This window comes from Ambystoma mexicanum, chromosome 13 (genome assembly GCF_040938575.1).
Source record: "Ambystoma mexicanum isolate Mex_15411 chromosome 13, UKY_AmexF1_1, whole genome shotgun sequence".
Taxonomy (NCBI): Eukaryota; Metazoa; Chordata; class Amphibia; order Caudata; family Ambystomatidae; genus Ambystoma; species Ambystoma mexicanum.
This window is the reverse complement of record NC_090938.1, coordinates 9,207,775-9,234,449: the sequence shown is the minus strand read 5'-3', so window position 1 is coordinate 9,234,449 and position 26,675 is coordinate 9,207,775. Positions and strand designations below refer to the sequence as shown.

The following is a 26,675-nucleotide window of genomic DNA, read 5'->3' as shown; positions in this document are numbered from 1 at the left end:
AAGCCAGATTGGTGGCCATTGAAGCAACCAATGGACTTGATGTGGATGGTCAGCTGAGAGATAGCCAGCTTCTCTGTGGGTTTGACCAGGAAGGGGGTGATGGAGATGGGGTAGTAGTGTGCGGGGTCTGCAGAGGGTTTTTTGAGCAGAGGGTGCACAAGGGATTGCTTCAGTGCAGTTGGGAAAACTCCAGTGGCAAAGGAAGGATTGCAGAGATCCGTCCAGGCTGAGGCGAGGGAGTTGATATTGTCTTTAATGGTTTTGTTGAGGGGCAGGGGTCCACCTGTTTGGATGAAGCCTTCATAGATCGGACCTGTCTGGTAACTTCATCAGTTGTGAGAGAAGAGCGGGTAAGTGGGTGGAGGGTGGGGGCAAGGTAGGTTCTGGCGTTTGTGTATGCTGTTGTGTGGAAGAGATGTTGGAAAGTATGTCTAGCATTTTTGTAGAGAGGTGTACAGCCAGGGCCGAGCAAAGGTCCTAGGTGGGCGTGATGGTCAAAGATGCAGCTGCAGGATTGGCCAGCTCCTTGCAGACTTTGAAGAGTTTGGCAGTGTTTGCTGCTGCAGAGATGCAGGAAGCAGCCCGAGGTTTCTTTGATAGATTTGTAGGGTAGCTACAATGGGGGTTATGTATTTTACCCATGCTTGGAGCGGAGCGATATCTCGAGTCATGGTGTCTTTAGGCATGATGGCATGTATGTAGTAAAATGCATTAATCTATTCATGCAGTGAGTAATGACCAGTTTTTCCCGTTCAGTTTGAACATCTCTGCTTCTAGACAGATTTATCATTTGTTTTGGAACAGACTGGTACACTACAGTAACAATACTTCTGGGCTGCACTTCAATGTTCTGGGATGTGTTCCATTGTTTTGTTTTGGTACATAGCACTGCTTGCCCCATTTAACAAGAACCGTCTTAAAATGAACTACAAGGCTTCTGGGCTAGGCTGGATGTGAGGGAGATGGTTCGGCCTCATTCCTGGGCATCAAGCTGTTTTATCTCGCCTTGGCTAAACCATGGCTCTGAGGCTATTAAGGTCTGCCTTCTGATGGGCAGTCAGAGCTGTTTGTGAATTTGGAAGAGGCCAGGCTGGAGGCAGGCAGAGCTGAAGGACCCAGGAGTAAGCTGGACCCACTCTCCATGCAAGCCTATGCAGAAGGGAGGGTAGGCTCATCCCTCCTTTTTTCTGCTTGGATTTAGAAACTGAACCTGAAATAGCATTTTTTGGGTTCCAGTGACATGTATTTTTTTTTTTTTTTTTTTTTTTATAACTGTTTTCGACTGAACAGCATATAGAAACATTTGTACCGGGTGAGCTGATTGCCATCACCTATGTAGAAGGAAATTCCTTCAAAGGTAATTCACTTGCCCAGGAAATCTGCTGCTTTCGTGGGCTGTGTGGGTGCATGCATGTGTGGCCACAAAGGGGTATGGGGCTGTCTAGTACCAGTCCACATCCCTTAGAAGAGGAGCTGCCTGTTGATGACCAGAGGGCTTCTGTAGTGGACCAGTGACTGGCCTGGTGAAGCCCTGCTCTCCTGCCCGATATCTGCAGACCCTAGTCTGTGCTTCCGCCCTTGGATTAGTGGCACCAACTCGTCTCAGCACCTTCTTATCCAGACCCCTGGGAGCCTTTGGAAATGTCCCTGGACTGCCTGGTAGACTGACCAGCTACCTCACCAGAACCGTCCCTATTCCGCATTCAAGCCCAGAGTTTTGGTGGTTACCAGATTGTGCCACAAGTTACCTCCTGAAATTGCATTTTGTGGTTGCACCCGAATGGAAGAATCCTTAAACCTGCAACCCCAGAGCACCCCTCACTGGAACAAAGCGAAACTGTGCCCCCAGATGACCCTCTGTGATCCTGGGGAAAATTGGGGGTGGCGAGAGGGGTGTTTGGGAGAGGGGTAAGTAAGCATTCCTGTGCCTATCCCCACTGTCCTCCATGGGATAACGCGGAACAAATCACTTTGTCTCCAATTTCCCTCTTACTTACACTGGGGTAGGCCTTGGGTCGAGAGGAGAGCTTACCTGTCTTTTGATAAATAGTTGAACTTTTACTGTGAATCGTAACCACAAGTCCATTGCATCCCTTCAGAGAATACCTTCCTGTGAGAAACCCTGTGTTGGAATCTGACATTTGGGCACTCTGCCCCATACTTCTTAGGGTTGGACTTCTAAAGTATGGGGGAATAGAACTTGTGACAGGTTCTCATTGAAACTGCATCTGCTTTGCTTACCTGTTCTATAATATGATGATCTTGATGTATTGTGATGTACATTCTTTTCTTTTAATTGTTTGTATTTCTATTACATGGTATTGTGATACTACTACCTGCTAGTTTAATTTTTAAGTGTCTTCCCGAAGGCCCAAATAACTATTTTTATAATGGTCTGTCTAAGATGAAATATTGTCTTGTGTGTGGACTCATTGAGGGTCCCTGACCACGCTCACTCTGAGACAAAGCCTTGACTGCTCTTCACTCTACCATGATTGGGGCTTGGCCAAGCTCTCGGAGCTCCCTGTTCACCAGAACTAGGGGGGTCTCCTAAAATCTGCCCACCAGGCCAGATTCTAGAAATCCATCTCCACCCTGGATTTATTTACAGGAAGGGTTTCATTTGTTTTGGTGAGAGGGGTGAGGGTGGGGGGGTGTTGGGTAAAGCTTAGGGGCAACGTGTCTGTCTTGGAAGTAAGACAACACAGCACAACATAGGTTTGCGTCCTGATCCCACACTTGGAAACCAATGTCTGGTATTAAGGGTGTTATAAAAACATAATCATTTCTCCACTGTCCACTTTTCTGGCCCTTGTGGGATTGCTCTTTGGGGGTTTATTCAGAGGCCAATGCTCTGGTGGTGAAGGAAATGGAGAGGAGGCATTGGGCCCTTTCCTTGGAATGGTGGCTCGCGTTCAGCTCAAGAAAGCCAGATGTTAACCATACTTTTAAGAATAGTGCATCACACATCCAAGGTAAGACATTTTGTTAATGTTCACTCTTGGAGTTAGTTACCAACCAACTCTTTAAAAGTAAGTAACTTTTAAATACTTATTTTCTTTTCTATGTAGAAGTCCCAATCCCTTGAAAGTCTTTCCCTTCTTGGAGCCATGAGTGTTCTCAGCGGCAGAAGGGGGGAGTGTGGGGGGGGTCACTAGGATTAGTGACCAACAGGCAGTGTCAGCATAGGTTTTTAAAGAGTTCTTTAGGAAAACTGTGCAAACAGGTGAGTACTTGGGCTTCGCAGAAGACACCCTAGCAGGATTCTAGCAGTGGGACTGGGTGCACTGGATGAGAGGACTCCCCATCACAGAAAACAACCCACAGCTACACAGGCATCCTAACAGGCTTAAGGTAAGTACATACCCAAGCCAACACAGTACCTCCGCATTGAGGATTTTGTAGTAGGAGGGCTTCAGTGTCTGCAGCCAAATACCCAGTCAGTGGATTCCTTATCGTAACTGAAAACAAGACCTTGGTAGGAACTTTGCAGCAGGGATCGATGAAGGCACTAGGCAAGGTTTCCCTCGCAGCTAAATGCGGTTCTACGGATATGGTGCCTTTTCAAGGAGCACAGAAGAAGACCGATTCGTGGTTGAATTCTTGTTACAAAGGTCCAGCACTCTGTTGGGACTTTTCAGACGCGATTGGGGTCGCTGGAGATGCACCAGGATGCCCACGAAGTTTCAACGTGATTCGGAATTCAGAAAACCGTGCACTGCACGATGGCTTGAGGTCCCAAAGTATTGGGGTATTGCAGCAACGCAAGGTCGCAGCAATGCGTTGGATGGCTCAAACGGCAGGTCTTGAGTCTAGTGTCTCACCAGGCTCTTGGTCGGGGTCATCGTTTTCGGAGTCCCCAGGTTGTTAGGCAGAAACCTGTGCAGTTCCCTTTGGGAACACTGCAAAAGATTTAGGACTACAGGTGTTAGCAGTAAACCCACTTGGTAGAAGTCTGTACCACCCAGATTTACCTGGTAGCTGTGGCTGAGCAGTCAGACTTCCCTCAAGAAGAGTTAGGCAGTATGCAAAGTATACACAATAGGCACTCAGACACAATAATACAAGCAAACACTGACCAGAGCTTTGGTATCAAAGTATATAATTATTTATTTAAAAACACTGAAACACTCCAGCACTTAAACACAGTTACTATTATAATATATACAACCCTTGTTCCTTATCAAATAAGTCTGTTAACACCACTTATTTCCATACAGAGGTGAGCGCTTAACTATAGATGGCACTCCAATAAGTTTATGAAGAAGGGAGGGAAAAAGACAGAATATGGGAAGGTACACCACTCTAAGCTTTAGGAACACTATTAGCAAGGCAGTAGAGCAAAAGTCACTTGTGAACCAAAGTCCATAGGCTGGGCCCACTCTTAGAGAGAGCAGAGCACAAATGCGCCCAAGATCAGTTACACTAGGCTTGGAAAGTCTTGCAGAGAGTTCGAAAAGAGTTTAGAGAGGCTCAGAAAAGTTTAGCAAGGGTGTCCCAGGCTAACCCAGGTTCGAAAGCCGGGGGCTAAATCTACCCCGTACAGTCGGTGGCAAGGGGAGCCGGGCGGGACACGGTACCTTAAGTGGGAAGGATCCTCCAGCGGTGGCAGTTGTTCCTGGCAGCGGGTGCAAGTCTCGTCGTCCAGGGGACGAGAAGATCTCGACTTGGAGGAAAGATGAAGGTCGTTGCACTGCCAGGGAAGAAACCACCCGCTGAGTTTTCCGGTTAAAGGTATTACCCTTTAATTCGCGGTCGTGGTAAAACGTGGTATCCCGGTTGCCGGGGTGCTTGGCACAGGCAAGGCGGCCACGAGATACGTCGGGAAGGCGAAAAGACGGTGAAACTGGTTATCCCCACCAGTCAAAGGAAGAAGACTCTCCAGCAGGGAGATCTCCTCTGTCGTTGGGAAAAGTGGTGAGACGGTCCAGCAGGACTCCACCGGTGGTGTCGTCGTGGCAGGTCGGCTCAGCTTCTCCCTCGTCGGATTCTTAGGTCCTGTGGCGACTTCTGAAGTTCCAGTCCCCAAAGCCCTGCTTTTATGCAGAAAACCCCCATTCACTCAGCCTAGCTGTCACTCAAACATGCTAAGTGGTGAGCCGGCTGGCTCACCACTTGGGCCAATCGGGACAGAGTGCGACTTGAGTTGCTTAGGCAACTCAGTCCAGGGTGCCTAAATCCCCCTCCACCCCTCCTAAGTACCCCAGACAGAGTGGCACCACTTTGGAGGGCTTCTCTGGAGAAGCCCGCCAAAAAGTGGAACAAAGGGCTCGACTTGGGTTGGAGTCACAGAAGAGAACACAAACGCCATTTTAGAACCGAGTTTTGGCAAAAAATACCAACCGGAGAATTAATAATTAAATAAACCGGTGGTATGTTCGAGGCTATCGTAATTAAATAAATAAAGATAGTAGCCTCGAACAATGGGAACATCCATAGAGAAATATTCGCGGTTGAATATAAAAAGTAGTATCCAGTGCCACCAGCCAAAACTCGATCAGGGGGGACGGAGACGTGCCCCCTCGACTAACAGACCCCGGGGCAATTGAATTGCCCCAGCCAGTACATCCACAATATGATGGTCTGTACTGGTTCTGTTCAGAATTTAAGACTAGTAAAGTCAATGGTGACTTTACATGCCCTGGAGACGGTAGTCGGTCCCAGGGTATGGAGTCTATACTGGGGAGTCACTATGACACCCCTGTGTTACTGCACTGAGGGTGCTGTTTAACACACATCACAAAAACACATGAAGCCCTATGGAGTAAAAAAAACCCATAGCCCATTAAACACATCTAGGGTCAAAGAAACGCACTCAAATCATGCTCAAGAGTGAGGGTAAAAGAGTCTCACTCTTGGCAGGAGAAAAAAATAAACCCCAAAAATCCTGCAAAGCTGTTGGGGGACTCACTAGGTTAGGAAATTCAGCCTAAACAGAATTTTCCCTAACACAGGTCGATTAGCAGGAAGGGCTACAGCAGGCTCTGGTTACACAGCAGACTCTCCGGTCGCTGGAAATCGTTTCAGCCGCTTTTCCTTCATCCTCTTCGGTTTTGGTTCCAGTGGTTGACTTTATTTCCGTTCCAGGTTTGCAGTATTTATCAGGAACTACAGTGCAATCTCTGCATTCTCTCCCCACATTTTACAAAAGGGGTTAGTCTGGTTGTCCAATCAGGACAGCCAGCCCCCACTGGGATTTGTCCCCATTCAGGCAAGGCGTAAGACAAAGGGCTGGGGAGTTTTGGACTCCTCCCTCTCTTCCTGACCTCACAGACAGACTGGAGCATGGGTGGGGAGTCCAGGGGACATTTGCCGAAGATACAAATCACAAAGGAATTTTCCACCCTGGATGTCAGGGGAAGGAACAAGAAACGACACACACTGAAATGGCAAAAAACGAAGACGTGCCATTTTGGTAAAATGAGCTTTCTTAGGTGCCTTTACTGCAGCTGTGCTCACAGCCCGCAGTAAAGATGCACCAAATTAATACAAGGTATCACTGCCACCAGCCATTAAAGGTAAGCTTGTCACTGTAGCAGAATTGTTAGTTTTAATGTGAAAGGGGATACATTGTATCTCCCCAGCACTCCACATAAGGTGGGGTGTGCTGGCTTCACAGAATAAAATGTAAAAGGGATCCAAAGATCCTTTCTACCCTTGGGAACTCCAGTTCTCTCAATGTTAGCATAAGAAAGTTAAAAGGGGAGCCCGTAGGGCAACACAGCAACAACGGGCACTTATTGCCAATAAGTTGTTAAAGAGGATTACTTTAAAGAGAATATGGAGAGTCAAAAAAAATGGCACCCATAAAAAGTTAGATTCTTTGAGTGTGGAAAAAGGTTCCCACTCACTGAGGTATTAAGGAAAAATATCCCACTAGCAAAGCTAAAAGTTCTGGGGTTGACCCAGGTCAGGAAGATTTACCAGTTCGGTAAGATTTTCACAGAACAGCTCTCCCTGCTACCTTAAACAGTTATTGGATCCAGCTATCAAAGATTAGTGTTGCCTAAAAATTCTGACTCTGCGGTCTTGGCATTCTCTTTATTCTGTGTCAGACCTTAATCTCCAAATCTTCCCTTTCGCTAAAAGGCACTGTACCAAGTTGCAGGCTCTTGTGGGTTAGGTTTGGGAGCTTAACTGCTTGTTTGGTTGGGGGAGGGTGGGCACTGCTTGGCAGTATGAGGGTGATTGATGGTGGGCATTTCCTGCCGAGTGTCTACCTTGCAGATTTTCCCGTTGTGCCTTCCATCCTCCTGTTCGCACCCCTGTGTGCGCTTCACTGTACATGCCTGCGCCACCCACACCTCCTTGGCCCTTCAGTCTCCATATCAGGCCTGTGCCCCCTTCTACTGTGTGCTAAAGACTGGTGATGCCGTTGGGGTAGAGGGGAGACCTGTTACTGTGTTATGGGGAGTTGCCGGCTTTGTGGCCCCATCCTTTCGAGGCTTACTGCTTTCCAAACCCTGGTGTGCTTCACTCTGCTGGTACTTCGCTTTGTGACCACCCATTACACAGTGCAGCCGTTACAACTCATTTCTTTTTTGCAGAACCGAATGCACGAGAGCATGAAACTCTTTGATAGCATCTGCAACAACAAGTGGTTCACAGATACCTCGATTATTCTCTTCCTGAACAAGAGGGACCTGTTTGAGGAGAAGATTAAAAGGAGTCCCCTGACCATATGCTACCCAGAGTACACAGGTGAGGCGCGGCGCGGCGAGGCCGGGAGACTGACCGCGAGGAGCTTTGCTGCTAGATCTAGGTTGCTTCTAGTGGCGGCCTCAGGTAGAGTGCACTAGGCCACTGGATTCTTGGCCTCCAGTTAGACATGAGCTTTGGCCGTTGTAGCCCTGCTTAACATCTCGTCATCAGTGAGTGGTGCTTGTCCTGTAGGGGCAGTTCCTTTTGTGGATGATTTATCAAACACGATCATATTTGTACTCCCTAGTTGATTAAGGCACTCTTCATTTGTTGTACTGGCAGCGTGTGTTCATGAGCAGGGAGCCCCACGTGCCATTAAGCAATGTATTGTAGGTAGATGTCGTGATTGGCTGTTTTATTGGGCATGGTGTCCAGGGGGTGTTCTCTTGTTCTGGGGCATTTGCAGGAGAAGCGTTTCTCGGATTCTGAGGCCATTACAGAATGTTTGCCCTTGGTCCCGAGACTGTTACAAAGAGTTCTTTTCTGTTAAGGGGAAATTGCAGAAATTGGCCACTGGTCTTGAGTGGTGTAAGGGGTGCTGTTCTCTTGTTCTGGTAGCAGTTGAGTTTGGTTTTCACAGGTTGGGGGTGAGGGCACCTCTCTCTGCTGTGAGCCTTTGAAGATGCTAATCCCTTGTTCTGGGAGCAGTAGTAGGGTGGGGGTTGCTGATCCCTGGTTCTGTGAGCAATTTGGGGGGGGGGGGGATGCTGATCCCTGGTTCTGGGAGCAGTAGTATATGGCTGAACATTGTTTGACAAATGTATTGTTATACCACAATATAGATGTACACTTTTTGACTTTCTCTTTAATATTTAGTTTAAAATCAAACCTATATGCAACTCCGTAAGGAGAACGAAAAGCGAGCGCACTCAGAATCCCATTAAGTTCTGACTCTCTTTTGTTCATTGTTAACAACCTTGTGCCTATGCATCAGGGTGCGCTCCAATGCCTCGGTTTTCTACAAACTTTGAATTTGGATAAAACACATACGTGCCCACCAATACCTCTTAGCAGTATTGGGGGTGCCATTCCCTGGTTCTGGGAGCAGTAGGTGTGCCATTCCCTGGTTCTGGGAGAAGTAGAAGGGGTGCACTTCTATGGTTTCATGATGTTTTGCAGAGTGGGCTTCAATCCCGAAGGCAGGTAATTTTCCTGGATTTAAATGCCTGTTGCTTGAACATGTTTCACTGTTCCAGGTCCTTTTCAGAATCCTAAACTTTAGATTGCTCTGTAATGGAAACCTTTAAAATGAAGAGTTTTTATTGTGAGAATGTGCACATCACTCGCTCCCCTTCCCATCCTATGAGGTCCCAGTGATTCACTTCCTCGGTTGAGGGTGAACCGATAGCCTTCCTGCTAGTCCTCCCTCCCCTAACGCCCCTTGTGGTTTTTTAGCTACACTGTAATTCTTGTAAACAGCCTACAGCCTCAACTAAGATTTCCCATTTGTGTCGTTACTTTGTAGGGCATTCTGCTTGTCCATCCGCTTAATTTCTTCCTTTGATGTCCAAGCTTCTGTCGTAAAAAAAAATCTGATTGTAGAATCCTTGCCATGGCCACAAGTGGCCAGTTAAGCCCATGAAATGGGAGATGAAACATAACCTGGAGAACAATGATGCAGGCCATCAGCCCTTAAATGTTCTGAAGTAATGCATTCCTCTCTGCTGCTTGAGGTCAGATAGTGTCTCTAGTCTTCTTTCCTGAAGCCCGGGTTCTCACTGCCTGTGATTTTGTAGCTGTACATTGCAGAATGTGCAGCCCAGACACTACCAGCGTGTGGCCTGTGCCCAGTATGCCCCTGCGCACCAATGAATCTGACTCTGGTATACCGCTGTTCATAATTGCATTATGCGTCGCTTGCACATCTGTGTCTCGCCACAACCTCTATGACTATCTTTCCTCCCAGGCTCCAACACATACGATGACGCTGCAGCCTACATTGAGGGACAGTTTGAAGATCTGAATCGGAGAAAGGAAACCAAGGAGATTTACACACACTTCACCTGTGCCACGGACACCCAGAACGTGCAGTTTGTGTTTGATGCCGTAACTGATGTCATCATAAAGACCAACCTGAAAGAATGCGGCCTTTCCTAATACTGTAGCATGCCCATAGGACAGGTAAGGGAGCAATGCAACTGCAACAAAGGCACTGTTATGAGTGATAGTCAGTGGCATGAGTGGTGGGGCCGTCCAATGGGACTGCACAAGCAGGTGTTGCAGGTACTGGAGCAAAAGTGATGTTTGTAATGCTGGAGCAATTGCAGTGGTTTGTTAGCTGCTGTATCAGGAATGGTGCCACTGTGTAACAGCAGGATTGTTGGGGTGTTGTGGTACTAGGGCAGGGCTGTTCCTCTAGTGAGTTATTGGAGCAGAAGCTAGAGATGGGCCGGCCAGCTTGCCCCGAGCATTCTGCCTGGGTGGGGCATGGTATGTGGACTAGGGGTGGATCGGCCAGCCGGCCCAGAGCATGTTATGTGGGCATGGGGTGGACCAGCCAGCCTGCTGGGAGCCGTCTGCCTGGAGCATGGTATGTGGACTAGGGATGGGCAAGCCAGCCTGCTGGGAGCCTTCTGCCTGGGGCATGGTATCTGGACTAGGGATGGGCAAGCCAGCCTGCTGGGAGCCTTCTGCCTGGGGCATGGTATTTATTAATTAACATTTATAAAGCGCACATCAGCCCAGAGGCATCGTGGCGCTGTTACAATTAGAATCTTTGCTGGTTACAAAAAAAAAAACACAAAAAAAACAGTTACAGGAATGTGAAGCAGTAGTCGGACAAGTTAACCAGAGGTGGAGAATAGACATACAGGTTAACACGAGGTGCACGATGTCCAGGAGTATGCAGAGAGGGGAGGAAGAGAGGGGAGGAAGAGTTGGGGGGGGTGGGGGGGAGTTGTAAAGAGTTTAGTTTTGAGGCCTTTGCGTAAGGCAGTGAAGGAGGTCTCTCGGTAGGGCGTTCCAGAGTTTGGGAGCTATCTGTGGAAAACTAATCCCACCTGCTTTGGCTCTTTTGATGGGCAGGATGCATAGTTGGTTTGCATACTGGCTTCTTTTGGGACATGCAGAGGACTCTCTGGTGATGGTTTCTGACAAGTAGGGCAAGGCGGAAAGGCTTAAGCATTTATGCATAAGGGTCTTGAAAGTGATTCTTTTACAGGGAGCCAGAGAGCAGACGTCTGGCAAGCCTGATGTGGTCTCTTTTGGGGATACTAAGCTGCTCTGAGCGTGTTTTGGACTATTTGGAGCCCATTTATATTTTTGGCCAAGGTGCCTGCTAGGAGAGCACTGCAGTGGTCTAATTTAGCTCTGATAGTGGCTCGGGCGATGGAGAGGCAGTTTTGGTTGGATAGGAATGGTTTAATGGAAGTTACAAGTTTAGTGGTGTGGGCGGAGGCAATGACACTGACCTGTCGTGTCATGGAGAGGGAAGTGTCCAAGTAGACTCCAAGGGTCTTCACCGTTGAGGAGACAGGAATGGTGGTGTTGTCGATGGTGAAGTTGCAGTATTTTTGGTTGAGTTTGGTTAGGGTTTCTTTGGGGCCTAGGAGGATGATCTGTCTTTTCTCCATTGAGGCATAGTCCATTGGCAGCCATCCAGGCCTGAATGGAGGTGTAAATTTGGAGGAGGGCTGCTAGGTCTTGGTCATAGGATCCGATGAGAGCGAGGAGGACTTGTGTATCGTCAGCATAATTAGTGTAAGCTATGCCGAGGGAGTCCAATTTATCGGAGAGTGGTTTGGTAAACAAGTTGTATAGTGTAGGTGCTGTGCAGGAGCCCTGTGGGACTCCACACTGTATGGTGGTGGGTGCAGCGTTAGCCTGATCTGAGAAGACCTTCACTGCTCTGCATTCTAAGAATGAAGTTATCCAGGAGGAGGCTTTTTTGGAGAAGTGAGCTGTGTTGGTGAGATGAGAGGTAAGTGTTTTATGATCAATGAGATCAAATGCTGCTGGGAGGTCCAGCAGAAGGGCTGGTTTGCACATGTCCATTATCTTAGTTATTTGATTGTTAAGGTCTAGGAGGGCGGTTTCAGTACCATGGCCTTTGCCATTCCCTTTTGCCTAGGATGGTGTTAGACTCTATGAAGTGTTGGATCTGGTTGTGGGCTGCTTGATCGAGGATCTTGAGAAGGAAGGGGACGGTGGCAATGGGGCTGTAGTTGGGGGGGGGGGGGGGTTCATGGGTCCCATGAGTTTATTGGGGCAGGAATATAGGTTTGCCATGGTGTTTGTGTATTATGCCTCGAGGTGGTTTGAGGTGGAGTTTATGGAAAGCATTTCTACCAAGTGCGCAATTGATTTTATGGAAAGATTGTTTGAGGGAATGATATCCCAGTGTAATCATCTCGGATAATGGGGTGCAGCTTGTGTCACAGGAGATGCATAAATACCTGCAGGCCAATGGTAATGAGAATCACCGCACCGTACAATCCCAAGGCCACAACAGGTTAGTTGAACGCACCAATGGCATTATCAGAGACCATTCAATTGGTGTTTGCCAATGGGTTAGATTGGAGGAAATGATGAAAGCGTACAGGGACCCGCCACATGTATTCACAGGTGTGACACCATTTGGAAAAATGAGGGGTAGGAGAATGTGGAGGACACAAAGCACGAAAGTAAGCAAAGAGGTGTGGGGGGGTGCGTGTGCGCATGTGTTTTTTTCAGTGAACAGAATGGCTGTTTGCGCTATTTCGAGCCCATCAATGTGGGTAAAAAGCATGTACTAACCAACGACGGAAGGCGGCGATTGTATTGCCATTGTACAGCATCCAGAAGTGACTGATGGTGAGGGGACGAGGGCATCTCTTGCAGAATGGGGAGGATGAAAGGCCTGCTATGACAGCGAGGGCAACCAGGGGAGTAGCGAGCATGTGCATTCATCATCTGGTGATGGTAATGTAGTGGGATCCAAGTGGAGATCCTGCATGGGGCACAATGTGGGCCTTGGAGAAGGAGTTCAAACACCACGTCTGGTCCCTTGAGAAGACCTTCCAGGTTTGATGATTATGTATCTCATTATAGGTTGTACCATGAGGCGCACAATCTGTCAAGTTTAAGAGGAAGCTGTGTGTGTGTTTTACATTGTGCACCCAATAGCTTACCATTCCCTTTTGTAATAATGTGTTATTTATATAGCCCTTTAATCCAAAGCGCTTTACAGAGCACATATTTACATACAATATCACTCAACCGAAATTGGTATGTGGACAGGGGATGGGTCAGCCAGCCTGCTGGAAACCTTCTGCCTGGGGAATGGTATGTGGATTAGGGATGGACCGGCCAGCCTGGAGCCTTCTGCCTGGAGCATGGTATGTGTGTAGTTATATTGGATATTGTGATTTCACTAATTTTGTAAAATTGTCAACTACCACTTTGCTAATTTCATGAAACTGGCATTTTGAGAGCTTTAAGAAATGTAATCCCTACATTAGGGGAATGGTTTCAAGAAACAGTTTTAATGCTTTGTAACTAAGATTCTGATGTTTGTCAATCTGCTCAGAATCACATGCTGTGCATAGTCCGACATCCAGTGGTAACCGCAGAGTATTGCATCTCGTCTTTCGAGAATCTGAAGGGGACGTCGACATGGGAGTGCCTGTAACACTATCCCTACGTGATGTGTAGTGTACCCAAGACCCCTCCCGCGTCATAGCCCTCATTGTTTTTTTTCCGCCCGGATAACTGGTCGCCCTTATGCAGAATTCTAAAGAACATTGCTATTGTCCATCGCCCTTTGGTCGAATTATTCTATGATATTTAAGATCACCTCTTCCATCCCTTGTCTCGACGGCTGTTCCAGTTTCCGCCAAAGACCTGTGACATTCGATGGAAGGTGATCCTGTCGGTGTTGTCGACCACATGTTCTGGCCTTCTGCCGGCCTATACAGTAGGGAGAGTGCGGTCGGGTGGACATTTCTTTTCAAACTGAAAATGCCTTTCCCTTTCTTCCCTCTTTCTCAGTTGGTCTTTTTCACTCTGTTTAACCTCAGCTATGGAGAGGACTCCATTTAGATTTTGCCCTATTTGTAAGAGCAAATTCTCATGGAAGGATAAGCAGACGGTGTAACCGGTGCTTGCCACTCGATCATAAAGAGGAAGGATGTGTGTGGCCTGTAAGCTTCTCCGCCACAAGACTTTGAAGGAGTGTAGAGTAAAACGGTGGGCAACCTATCGTATGTCCAAGGCCTGGACTTCTCCCACTGCCGCTACCACCGAATGTGGTGACTGCGAGAGTTGACCTTTCGATGGAACGCTTGCGTTCTGCATAGTATGTCCCTGACCCCGATAAGCACGGCGCAAGCTAGGCTATGGGGAAGACAGACCCGTGCATGACACTATGCACACAACCTCTAGCCTTACTTCGACTACGTTGAAAAAGACTTTGGCGCCAATGGGTGCATCGGTAATTCCGTTGATGCCCGCCAATCAACAAGATTGACAGCCCTCCCCACAGCCGCATGCACGCCTAGCGACTGGGCAATCCAAGACAAAGGGCGCTACCCTCAAAACACATTTCTGTCGACACGCATCACAGGAAAGCGTACGGCGATGACAAAGGACTCAAGACAAGGCCTTACCACTGCTGAAAAGGTGGCCGATGGAGGCAAGGCCCTGATTCTGCCGAACCAGACTCCCTTACAACCGTCGGATGTACCTACGCGCCTCCCGACTGGTGAGGACGTCGAGGTCAGTCTGGCAAGAACCATAAATGGCAGGCTAGGGCTCTCAAAGTCTCTGAAAGACCCAAAGATCCGCCGAGATCCAAGTATAGCGTTCAGAAGTCGGGGTTAGGGCACAGGGATATCCCACCTTCATCGGTCCCGCCAGAGGACTTCTCTGAGGGAGAGGAAGGACTTTCTTCTATTCTAAGGCACAGAGCTCTGCATTTTTTGGCGGAAGAGTGCTAGGGACACTTTTTTGACGGAATGAGAGTGACACCTTTCCACCCCTAGACCATTTGAGATCGACTAGGGGAAAAGTTTGAGGACTGCATGGAAAGGCTGGACAAGTTTGTTTCACGTGCAGAACAACCTACACCAAGAAGGCCAAGGGAGGAAAGCCCTGCTAACCCTAGATCTAAATTCCCAAGACTTTTTGACCCCTCTTTAGAAGAGGACATATATAATTATGACCTTACTGAAGAGGACATTCTACCAGTTAAGGTACAGGAGAATCTTTTCTGTAACGAGGAACATGAGTCCATTGGAGATGAGCCCGTTGAAGATGAACCTATTAAAGGCTGGGGGGAGAACCCTGATGTGGGTGATCCTCAACCATGGCAGTCCCCAGAGCCACAAGACCCAGACCCAGATATTCTGGCCTTGGACTCTCCTCAGAACACCCTTTCAAGAAATCTTCTCCTATTGATGATCAACTAACATTAAGTGTAACGTTGCGTAAAGCAGCTGATCACTTTAAAATTGCCACTGAAGAGGCAGCACCTGAAGCCGACTTCGTTGACTATATACTCGGAGAAGCCGCCAACCAGCCAAGCCATCCCTCTACTCAATTCGATTAAAAAAACACCATGCTCCATATTTGGCTCAACGGCTCTTGTGAGAGTGGTAAACCCAAGAATTGAAAAACTCTTCCGCCCCTCTCCATCAGACCCTCTATACATTAGGTCATTCCACCCCAGATTCTTTGGTAGTCACTACCACAAGGAAAAGAGCAGGGGTTCCTTTATCAACGGGCAAGGCTCTCCCTGAGAAAGAAGCGAAAAGGCTTTATGCCCTGAGTAAGGGTTACCGCAGCCTACTCCACACATATTGCCAATAACACTACTCTATTGGCCAGTTGCGCAGATGCGCATTGGGCTTTAATACAAGGTCTACAAGAGGCTTCAGAACCTCTATGGGACCCGCCTACTTACCACAGTCTCTGAAGGTAGGCAAGTGAACCAAAGTATTTTAAAGAACACTTTAGATTCTGCTGAGACAGCCAGCCGAGCCCTCACTCTGGGCATTCTCCTCAAAAGACACGCGTGGCTTAAACCTGAAATGCAAGTGTCTCTTTTAAACAAACCTGTGGAGGAATTGTACTTGTTTGGAAAAGCAGTCGATGAGGCATTGGAGACTGCAAAAAAAGAACATGAAACCCTAAAGAGTTTGGACTAAATTACTCGGACCTTCCACAAGGCGAGGATTTGGAAACCGTTTTTTTCATTGCCAACACTCCACTTACCAACAATACCCTTCAGGAAACAACTGGAACTCTCCACAGGGAACCAATACTTACAATACCCTGTACCCCAAAGGGGACAGCGACGTGGTAAGGGAAGAGGCAGGAACCCGACCCCAAGAGGTTCTCCTTCCTCAGGCTCCGAATGACTTGAAGATTCGGGCCCCCTCCCATGCCTGTCCGGTCGGGGGCCGGCTGACCTCATTCCTGAAAGCATGGGAGGGAATAACCACTGACCAGTGGGTGCTAAAAACCATAGCCCACGGGTACTGTGTAGAGTTCAACCAAGCACCAAAATACAGACCTCCACGAAGACTAACACCAGAACATCTTTGCATACTTCAAGAAGTCTAGATACTGGAACAAAAAGGAGCCATAGAGATTGTACCTCTATCACAGGTAAAGGAGGGTATTAATTCAGTGTACTTCCTTGTACCCCAAAAATGATCTAACCATGCGTCCTGTTCTAGATCTGCGAACAAATTTGTAAAACCACAGAAATTTTGCATGGTCACCCTGCAGAAAGTAAAAAAAGATGCATACTTTCATATTTCGATCTTGCCAGCGAACAGAAAGTACCTCAGGTTTATTATCAGCTCATGGTACTACCCTTCGGCATAGCATCTGCACCATGCGTATTTACGAAGGTACTAGCAGTAGCGGCAGCACACCTACATAGGCAATCCATTCCAGTTTATCCTTACCTCGACAACTGGTCATAACCGGGAACTCCTACGAAACATGTCTATCAAATACCCAAAAAACAATGGATCTTTTATTCAGCCTGGGATTCTCCATCAACGAGAAGAAATCTAGCTTAGACCCCAGTCAAGTCAAACAATTCCTAGGGGCTCTAATTCGAACAAAGGACGGCCTCGTCTTCCCCCTCCAACGAGAGGGTTCAAAACATGTTATTTCAAATCCCTCACTATGTAGCCAGTCGAGAGGTAACAGTACGCAAGGCTATGCGTCTGATGGGAATGATGGCGTTGTGTATCTGCTTAGTTCCTCATGCGCCTGCGCCCAATGAAAGCGTGGATAAGCAACCGGTGGTGTCAGGCCAACAGACAGTGGGACAATTTAGTAGTGGTCTCACCGGCCCTACCTCTCTCGCTGCGGTCGAGGGAAAACCTCTTGAAAGGGAAACGCTTCACCAACCCCGCAGTGGAAGCCACTCTAACTACAGATGCCTCCCTGACAGGGCAGGGAGCCCACCTGCTCCAGCAGACAGCGCACAGAGTTTGGTCGCCAGACATTTCGTCCAACCACATAAACCTGCTGGAACTGCTGGCAGTGTTCAAAGCACAGAGTGTTCGAAACACTACTACAGGGAAAGACTACCCCAATCCTCAGACAGCACCTCGGCTATGTACTATCTGAACAAAAAGGGAGGCACTCATTCTGTAGGGCTGTCCAAACTGTCTCAGAACATTTGGAAGTGGGTTCTCAAACGCAACATGTTCCTGTCATCATAACATGTTCCAGGGGAACTCAATCTTCTGGCAGATGTACTCAGCAGGGACTTTCCGTTGCCCAGGGAATATGAATGGCGATTACACAGACATCGTCACCAACATTTTTGCACAAGGGGGTTTTCCAGCGATGGATTTGTTCGCAACCCTGGAAATCGCCCAATGCCAAGATTACACCTCCAGGTACCCCCAGAGCTAATCCAAGGAGAACGGACTCTGGAAAACATGATCAGGGAAATTTGTCTACGCCCCCTATCCCCTAATTCACCTTCTCAACAAGATTGTGCACAGGATGCACCAGGAACCAGTCACGATGATATTGGTGGCCCCCATGTGGGCCACCAACCCTGGTTCGCTCATCTGATGGATGTCCCCATCTCCTCCAGTCAAACTGCCTTGCCCGTACAACATGTCGCAAGACAAAGGGGAGACATTTCACCCAGTGCCAGCAGACAATGAATTTAGCGGCCTGGCTCCTGAGGTCATAGAATTCGGACACCTGCATCTCCCTCAAAGATGTATGGACATCCTCAGGGAGGCAAGGAAACCTAACACTAGATATTGCTATGCTAGTAAATGGAAACTGTCATCCGGTGTAACTCAGAGCATCAACCCAATCGACTGCTCCCTCACTCACATTGTCCTATACTTAACTCACTTGATTCAAGCCTAGTCTTCAACTCCATAAAGGTGCACCTAGCAGCACTTTCAGCATATACAACATCACAACAGAAGGTGTCGTGGTGGAAGATACCAGTGATTAAGGCTTTCAAGAGGTGAAAAGAATTCAAACCCCCCCCCCCCCCCCCATTTCTAACCCTGCTCCCGGATGGGACCTAAATGTGTTGTTAACTAGGCTTATGGGAGCTCCTTTCGAGCCCATGCACAAAGCAAGTCTTAAGAACCTAACCCTCAAGATTGCTTTTTTAATAGCAATCGCCTCCATTGGGAGGGTAAGTGAACTGCAGGCACTCTCTATTCTAGATCCCTTTGTAACAGTTCATAAAGACAAGGTGGTTTTGTGCACTCACCCTAGATTTGCACCTAAATGCATTTCCAAGTTCCATGTGAACAAGTCAATAGAGCTACCAACGTTCTTTCAAAATACCTCACGCCTGGGGGGGGGAGAACCCTACACACACTGGATGGACGCAGAGCTGTCATGTTCTATACGGAAAACTTTTCCACTAAGGAAAACTAATCCGTTTTTCGTGTCTGTGGCCAAAGGAAAAGGAGATGCTGTCTCCAAATTCACTATCTAGATGGATTGTTCAATGCATCACTCTCTGCTATACTCTTGCTAAGAGAGAACTGCCCTTCAAGCCTAGAGCACATTCCACTCTAGGCACTGGGGCATCCATAGCATTCATTGCAAATGTTCCCTTTGAGTCCATTTGCAAAGCGGCAACCTGGAGGTCTGTACACACCTTTACAAAACACTAGTGCCTAGACACTCATTCAAGGGCTGATTCTCAGGTGGGACATGAAGTACTGGGACATCTTTTCACTACTGTTCCTTCTCACATCCCACCACCAACTCCGGGTACTGCTCGCTAGTCTATGCACAGCATGTGATTCTAAGCAGATTAACAAGCATCAGAAGACAATGCATTACTTACTGTAAAAGCATTTCTGATGCTTGTATCTGCTTAGATTCACATGCGCCCACCTTTCCTCCCTGCTCGGATGGAAGGAACATAGACATCTTAGTACTTTCTCTTTTCTGTACTCACGATAGTCATAAGGCTCCCTCTTGGCAGAAAAAATACAATCGGAGCGACCTTGACGCGTGAGGGATCTTGGGTACACTACACGTCACATGGGATAGTGTTACAGGCACGCCCATGTCGACGTCCCCTTTCGATTCTCGAAAGACAAGATGCAATACCACTGGATTACCGTCTCCCTGGTTACCACTGGATGTCGGACTATTCACAGCATGTGAATCTAAGCAGATACAACCATTAGAAATGCTTTTGCGGTAAGTAATGCATGTCATATTGACAAATGTACTAGAAAACATTCAGGGAAGGGACGAATGCTGGATATGTTACCAAGTCAACCTTTCCTGGTGCCTTGCTTGAACATCTCCAGCAGAAGTTAACCACTCAGATCTTTCTAGCAAAGCAAGTGGAAAGCGAGAGTGCAGATTCTTCCACTAGCGTTTTCTGCTGGATTTGCACATAAGAAACCCGGACCTTTAGTGTCCCATGCTTTCTTTTAAGAAATCCCTCTAGAGCTGTAATTGGTTATGATTTGTTCATTTTCTTGGTGCTGAAGGATGTTTGGCGTGGTTGACTGGGACGATAAGCTGCTGTTGGGCAGAAGTTGATCAGTGGGTGGGCACTGGACCATTGCGTGGTTGCACGAGCTGATATGGCCCGGGTGGACGGTGCCAAACTAAGAGCTGGTTACGGGATAGCCATAGGAGGGGGAGCTTATGGGTGCAGTTAGTGTGCATCTAATTGTCGGGGCCTCAATGGAGAAGAGTCTTGGGGGGAGGGGAGGGGGAAGGGGTCTGTGCGTGTTTGGTGTGTAAACATGTGCGCTGCATATGCACACGTTTTCTTGTGTGATAGGCTGGCTGCACGTGCCTCCAGTAATCCCACTATCTCCTCTTTCAGTTTTACGCTGGGATGCATTCGTTTGGACGGTTCGCCTTGATGTGACTTCGCGCATTGATAGAAGATGCTATGGGCGGATCGCAGCCTGAGGAATCTGTGTTCTTCGCACAATCTCCAGCACAGACCAGCCATCTTGCGCGGACTTCTGGAGCCGCACAGCACCGACTCACTGTTCGCTCAGCTTTGAGAGCTTCTTGCATCAGAGTGTGCAACCCTACGGCTGTCCACCTGGGTGCTGAGCTTTTTATTCCCTTTTATTAACAAACCACCACTAGTCCGAGACCCTAGGCCTTTGGTTTCCATGTAGAACACCATCTTATTTAACATTTTGCTTTTTTGGTTTGCAAGTTTTGAAGCAGCAGTACTGCGAACTTTTGGGTTATAGGAGCAGGACCAGCTACTTTTAAACCAAAGTGGAGCTTGAAGTTCCTATAATTGACCCTAATGCAGAGTTGAAAGGCCTGTTTCCCTGAAATGATCTTTTCCAGCTCTCCTGCCTTCTTACACCTAAACGGGAAATGCTCAGTGATGCCTGATTCCATTCTGTGACCAAATGCAACTATTTGCCAAACCAAGACCTGTTCTCTGAAGAGGACCCCGAGCCTAAGAATGAGTTTGGCTTCTGAAGTGATGGTCGGGTAAACTTTAATATTTTTTTCTGAGGGTTATCTTTATTTTTTTGCACTTTCCCCATTTTTTGGGCGGGTTGGTTCCTTTGTGGCCCTCTTTTTCTCCCATTTCTGTAGACCTGCAATGCTGTGGGCACAAGAGGACGTTTTAGAAACCTCATCCCGCATCACTCGCTGCAATAAACTGACCCTTGCCATGCTTTGCCGTTGCATAGTCTGCTTTTCACCACCTTAAATTGGCAACCCACCGGTAGGGCGCTGCAGGAGGGAAGGGGGACGATGGCCCTTTAAAGAGATGCTGGTCTTTCATTCCGTTAAAGATGCCGCGGAGATACTTGGACTCTGGCACCTCTTGAGGAAGTGGCAACAGGAGTCTAGGTTCTTGATTCACGGTGAATGCAATGAGAGAGCAAATAGTTAAATACGCAGGCTGCACACGCTTGAGGGGTGTGGTGAGCAGGCTTTTGGGCATCGCATAGTGAAGGAAGCTAGGCATCGCCATCTTCCATGGTGCTGTGCGTCATCCACGCTCATTAGAGTGGGTGGGTGTGCAAGGCCTCGCGTGTGTCCTCCCTCACCTGTGCCATGTATCACCAAGAACAATCTTTTGTCCTCCCACACTCGGTCTCTGTTACTATCTTGCTTTTCTGGTGTTTGCTTGTACTATTCTTAGCTTAACTGTTCTGCTGCTTGGTGCTCTGCCTTGGTAGAGCTGGTAGGATGCTCTATCCAGCCAACCCCTTAGGGTGGCCTGCTTGGGAACTCCTCTGTTCATCCTTGTAGGTGCAGCATGATGTCGGGAGCAGTAGCAACAAGCTTCAGCTTAGGTCATCTCTCTGTGCCGGCTTCTTTGGCTACAAGTTGAGTCTTGAAAGGAAATTGGAGGGGAGGGGGCATTAAGATAACGGAAAAGAAATAAAGCTAGGGCCAAAGGCTGGAAACATGGGCCCAAATAGTGGATGGGCTGACCACCGTACAATCCTGACCAACAGTTCTGGCCACTTCTCACCAGTGGCCTGATTCACTTCTTTTGGCATGAGTTGCGCTTGCTTTCAGAACAGTGCAGGTCAGCCTGCCCGAACACACTTGCACCCGAGAATTCTGTCAAGGGTGGAGACTGAGTAAGGGGGCATCAACAAGTGGGTTATTTTTGTTTTAATTAATTCTGCAAAATTTGAATGTTGGTAAAGTTGAGCATAAGCCACTTAATTCTTTGAGAGCAACATGGAGTAAGCTCGGAGCTGCTGTTGCTTGTGTATTGGAAGAGCAGCACAGATTCCACAGCTGGCACCTGTTTTTGAGCACACAAAGCCTCTTGCCTGTCCCTCGTGCTAGGTCATGCTTGTTTTCAGCACTTGGTTACTGGTAGACAAACCTGATGTGTGCCATTCCCAATGCCCAGCATCTCCTGGCTGATGCTCCTCCTGCCTCTTATGACTGATGCAAGCATCTGCCGCAGGAAGATGTTTTAAGCACATATGTAATCCTCTAACCCATTTAGCTTCTTCCACCACCTTTTTTTAATGGTTGACTTGGAGTTGGCTGCACTGGTGTTCAGGGGCTGACTCCAGTCAAGGCAAATGCGATTGGAATCCAAACCTTGGTATGGAACTGCTGCACCGTCTGTGTGCAAGCCTGCCTGCTTTGTGGTATTACGTGAGTGTGCTTTGTGAATTTCACCCTTTTGCCTGCTTTGAAGGGTTGTAGTGGCCTCGATCTCCTTTTGAGGACCACAGACTGCTCTGACGGCATTGCCTTTTCCTCCCATGTGGTGCCAAACTCCTGCTGTGACCCTGTGCACTTCGACTTGCTTCAAGTGAACTTTTGTGGAGCTGTCAAGAAGGTCCCTTCTCTTCTCCAAGGGTCACAACTTTGCCTTTCCTCTACACGTGGTGCCAAACTACCATTGTTTTTATCATTGTGATGTTTTTAACCAGAATTTGTACATTCCTTTGCCAACTGATGCATTATGGGGCTGTTTTTGTATTGTCAAGGTGTTTCAATTGTTGGCAGTATTAAAATCGAGCAAACAGTTTGACTTTTCTCATGGTGTCTTGTCTGTCGATCCTAAATTCTTGTGCTTTTCGATCTGGGTTTTGTTGTAGAATTAAAGTGTACACCCAATGGTCTCTAGCTGTTTTCTGCCTGCGAGAGCCAGTTCACCCCCCCAACCCTCAACCCCTGCCCCTGTGTGCACCATGTCTGTTGGTTGGCTGCCTCAGCCTCCCCGCCCCTCCCCCCCCCTCCCCACCACAGGTATGCCATTGCTCTACATGGCATTGAATGTTTCACAATCGTAGGGTTGGGCCCCATCACTTGTGTTGCCTCCTCAGCATGGCTGGCACTTGCCTTCTGCGGCATCAATCTGTTCTAGACTGGAATGCTGTGCATGATCCATGAACCAGGTGCCGAGTGGTGGCATTTGAAACTGTATTTCTGATGTTTGTTAATCTGCTTAGAATCACATTCTGTCCATAGTCCGACATCCAGTGGTCACTGCAGAGTATTGCATCTTGTTTTTCCAAAGTCGAAAAGGGGACGTTGACCATAGGTGTCTGTAATACTATCCCTATAGTGACGTGTAGTGTACCCAAAATACCTCATGCGTCGAGGTCCCTCAGATAGTTTTTGTTCCGCCCAGAATACTTGTCGCCTTATGCAGAGCTCGTAAGGGACATTGCCATTACCTTTTATTCGACCATTGGTCGTTTTTTGTCAGTTATAGATCCATACGCCTCCAGCCCTCAACGGCTAAGCAACTTCCCCGCCGTGTCAAGATCTTCAGCAGTGGTTTAGACGGAGGCAATCCTATCTGCGTTGCCAAACACGTGGTCTGGCCTCGCCGGCCTACACAGTAGGGAGAGTGGGGGTTATTGGGGACATTTCTTTTTTCTTCTAGAATGCCTTTCTCTCCCCCCCTACCCCCCTTTCCTTCGGGGTCGTTATCACTTATCACATCCTCAGCTATGGAGAGGACTCCTTTTAGATTTTGCCCTCGTAACGGCAAATTCACGTGGCAGGATAAGCATAAGCAGTGTAAGCGCTGCTTACCCCTCGACCACCACGAGGCCGGCTGTGCGGCCTGTAAACTCCTTCGTCCAAAAACTTTGAAGGACCGCAGGGGTCAAAAGGTGGGCAGCCTACGCTATGTCGATGGCCGATTCCTCACCCGCCGCTGCCGCCAATGTGACGAGGGGGACAGTGATAACGCTACCTCTGCATCGGAGGTTGTTGACATCTCTAAGGAGTGCTCCCGCTCCTCCGCGTCTGTCCCCTGCCCTGAAAAGTTCAGCTCATGCCCTACTCATGGGGATGTACACCCCGCCGACGCACATGTTAATGTTAATGTTCAAGGTCATTTGTACCGCGCACTATCACCACCGGAGTGGTCCCCTGGCGCTCTGGCGGCTCTGTAAGAGGGGGGGGGGGGTGGTGGGTTAGTGGGTGGAGGCTGGAAAAGTGCAAGATTGCAGTGATGTGCTGTTGGCAGCCTCAGCCCGGTGGTTCCGTCGGCTGGGCCTGGGGTGTATGCGGCCGGTAGTCGTCGTGTGCTGATGTGCGAGTCTGTGTTTTTTTGTTTTGTTGTTGCAGTGTAGTGAAGTTCGTGCGGTTTGCTGCGCTAGAGGTTTGTGGTTGTTTGGTTTGGAGTTTGAGAGGTGTATGCAGAGAAGGAAATTGTTAATGGTATTCGTTAGTCATCTCTATCCTGGACTGAACCGGTTGGGCTCGTGTAATCTTACCCGACGGGATGCTTGTACACCCTGAGCCTCAGGAGGTATGTGCCCGATTTTCCATTCGAGGCCGTTTGAGGATCTAGCTGTCCCCTCCGCCCGCTCCCTTAATAACCTTGCATGCTCCTCCCCCCCTCCACATGACTAGCGCCGCTGCTAGTGTCCATACACCCGGTTGTTTGGTGGTATCTTGTCTGTTCCACAGCCTCGTGGGACCTAGTTGTGGCTGTGAGGGCGGTGGGGGATGGTAAGGGTTGGCTGGAGTAGTTGTATCCGTTTCTCTGGGTCTCGCGGGTGGACTAAAACTAAACACACAACCCACGGCCCTTCCTCGACCAAATCGAAGAAGGTCCCAGCGCCAATGGAGACGCCGAATCTACCGGCAACATCCGCCGACCGGAAGGGTCGCCAGCCCTCCCTGCAGCCGCATTACGCGACTAGCGACTGGGCCATCAACAACTAAGGGCGCTACCACCAAAAGGTCAGACGAAACGCTAGGATAGTCTCCATTGATGCTCACAGACAGACGGTGAAAGAGGCGTCGACACCCGTTCACAAGGCCAGAGAGACGCCGAAATCTACAGAAGGTACGCCGGAACCTGCCCCCCACAGCCCCCATTCCTCCCAATCCCCCCTTGGAAGGGAAGACCTAAAGATGGATCCCCAGTGTCCGGCCCACAAGGTTTCTCAGAGGGCGAAGGGGTATATATCCTCCACGCTATGGGACAGATCTCGACGCCTAGAGGCGGAGGAGCACACCTTTCCGCCACTAGACCGTTCAGGGTTATCCCAGTGGACTATGGAAAGACTTCAATCGTATATGGACAAACTAGATAGGTTTATGTCCACCCCTGAACACGTTACACCCAAAAGGCCAAGAGATACTCCATGAAGACCCTGGGGCCAAATATCCAGGACTCTTTGACCCAGTTCAAGAGGAAATTAATAAGTATGACCTCACTGAAGAGGACCCACATTTTCACAAAGATGAAGAGTTCTTAAATGCTGAGGATCTCCAAGACCTTGTAGAGGGCTTTGAAGACCCAGACACAGGTGGAAGAGACTGAAGAAGACCCACACATAGGTGGATCACAGCCCTGGCAGTCTCCAGGGGCGTCAACAGACCCTGACATTTTAGATCTGTCCTCTCCTTCGACCACACCGGTCAGACCCGTCACCTGTGGATGACCAACCCACTTTAAATGCACTGCTACGCAAGGTGGCAGCACATTCTGAAATTGACTTAAGGGAAATTACTCCAGAGGTAGACTTTGTGGAGAAAATAATGAAAGAAAAACCACCTACTAGTCAGGCCATACCCCTTCTTGCCTCAGTCAAGAGACGCCTCGTCCCATCTTTATCCACACCTGCATTGGTTAGAGGTGTCAACCCAAGAATTGAGAAGCTTTTTAGCCCCTCACTGTCAGACCCCCTATATATTAGGGGTCACTCCATACCTGATTCCTTGGTAGGAACTACCACGAGGAAAAGGGCAGGGGTTGCGCTATCTACTAGCGAAGCACCCCCAGACAAGGAGGGGAAGAAGCTTTATGCCTTGGGAAAGAGGATTACATCCTCGGCGGCTTTCTCAACACGGATTGCCAACAACAATACTTTGTTGGCAAGCTACGCTGATGCCCAATGGGGAATGTTACTCGAAGGCCTACAAGAAGCTCCTGAGCCCTTATGAACCTGTTTGTTAGCCATTGTGGCAGAAGGTACTGAGCGAAACAATGCATCATTAAGAACATGCTAGATGCTGCGGAAACAGCTGACCGGTCACTAGTCCAGGGGGTACTTCTTAAGTGTCATGTTTGGCTCAGGAACTCAGGTTTTAAGCCAGAAACCCAGGCGTCCCTCATCAACAAACCCTTGAAGACTCCAACCTTTTTGGCACAGCGGTTGACGACGCACTGAATTTGAAATCTTGAAGACTGCACCAAATCACAATACCTCCTAATAAGCGAGGTTACGGAAACAAACGCTTTTTTCGTGGCCAACGACAAAACCAACATCAATACTCCAACAAGTAACTGGTCCTCCACTCAGGGATCCAGTGGACAACGTTGTGGCAAGGGAAGAGGTCGGGCCCCACTCCCAGAGGCTCCCCGGCTACCAACACTAAATGACCCGAAAGTGTGGGTCCCCTCCCATGCATCTCTGGTCAGGGGCCAGTTATCATTCCTACAAGCATGGGAGGGAATTACCACAGACCGCTGGGTACTGTCAACAATAGCCAACGGTTACTGCATCGAATTCAGTCGGTCCCCAACATTCAGACCCCCAAGGGGAAGACGCCTTTCACCGGAACACCTCTCCATTCTTATTCAG

General features: G+C 48.5%; 1 protein-coding gene across 1 annotated transcript in view; it reads left to right on the top strand.

The window, feature by feature from the left end:
- GNAI3 (G protein subunit alpha i3) overlaps window positions 1-22,648 on the top strand; it is a 257,782-nt gene extending 235,134 nt beyond the window's left edge. The window contains exons 7-9 of the mRNA XM_069632998.1: window positions 7,548-7,701; window positions 9,608-9,822; window positions 19,985-22,648. Coding sequence (XP_069489099.1) covers window positions 7,548-7,701; window positions 9,608-9,798 — 345 coding nt within the window. The 3' untranslated portion in view covers window positions 9,799-9,822; window positions 19,985-22,648. The remainder of the gene's footprint in view (window positions 1-7,547; window positions 7,702-9,607; window positions 9,823-19,984) is intronic.
- Window positions 22,649-26,675: the final 4,027 nt, after the last annotated feature.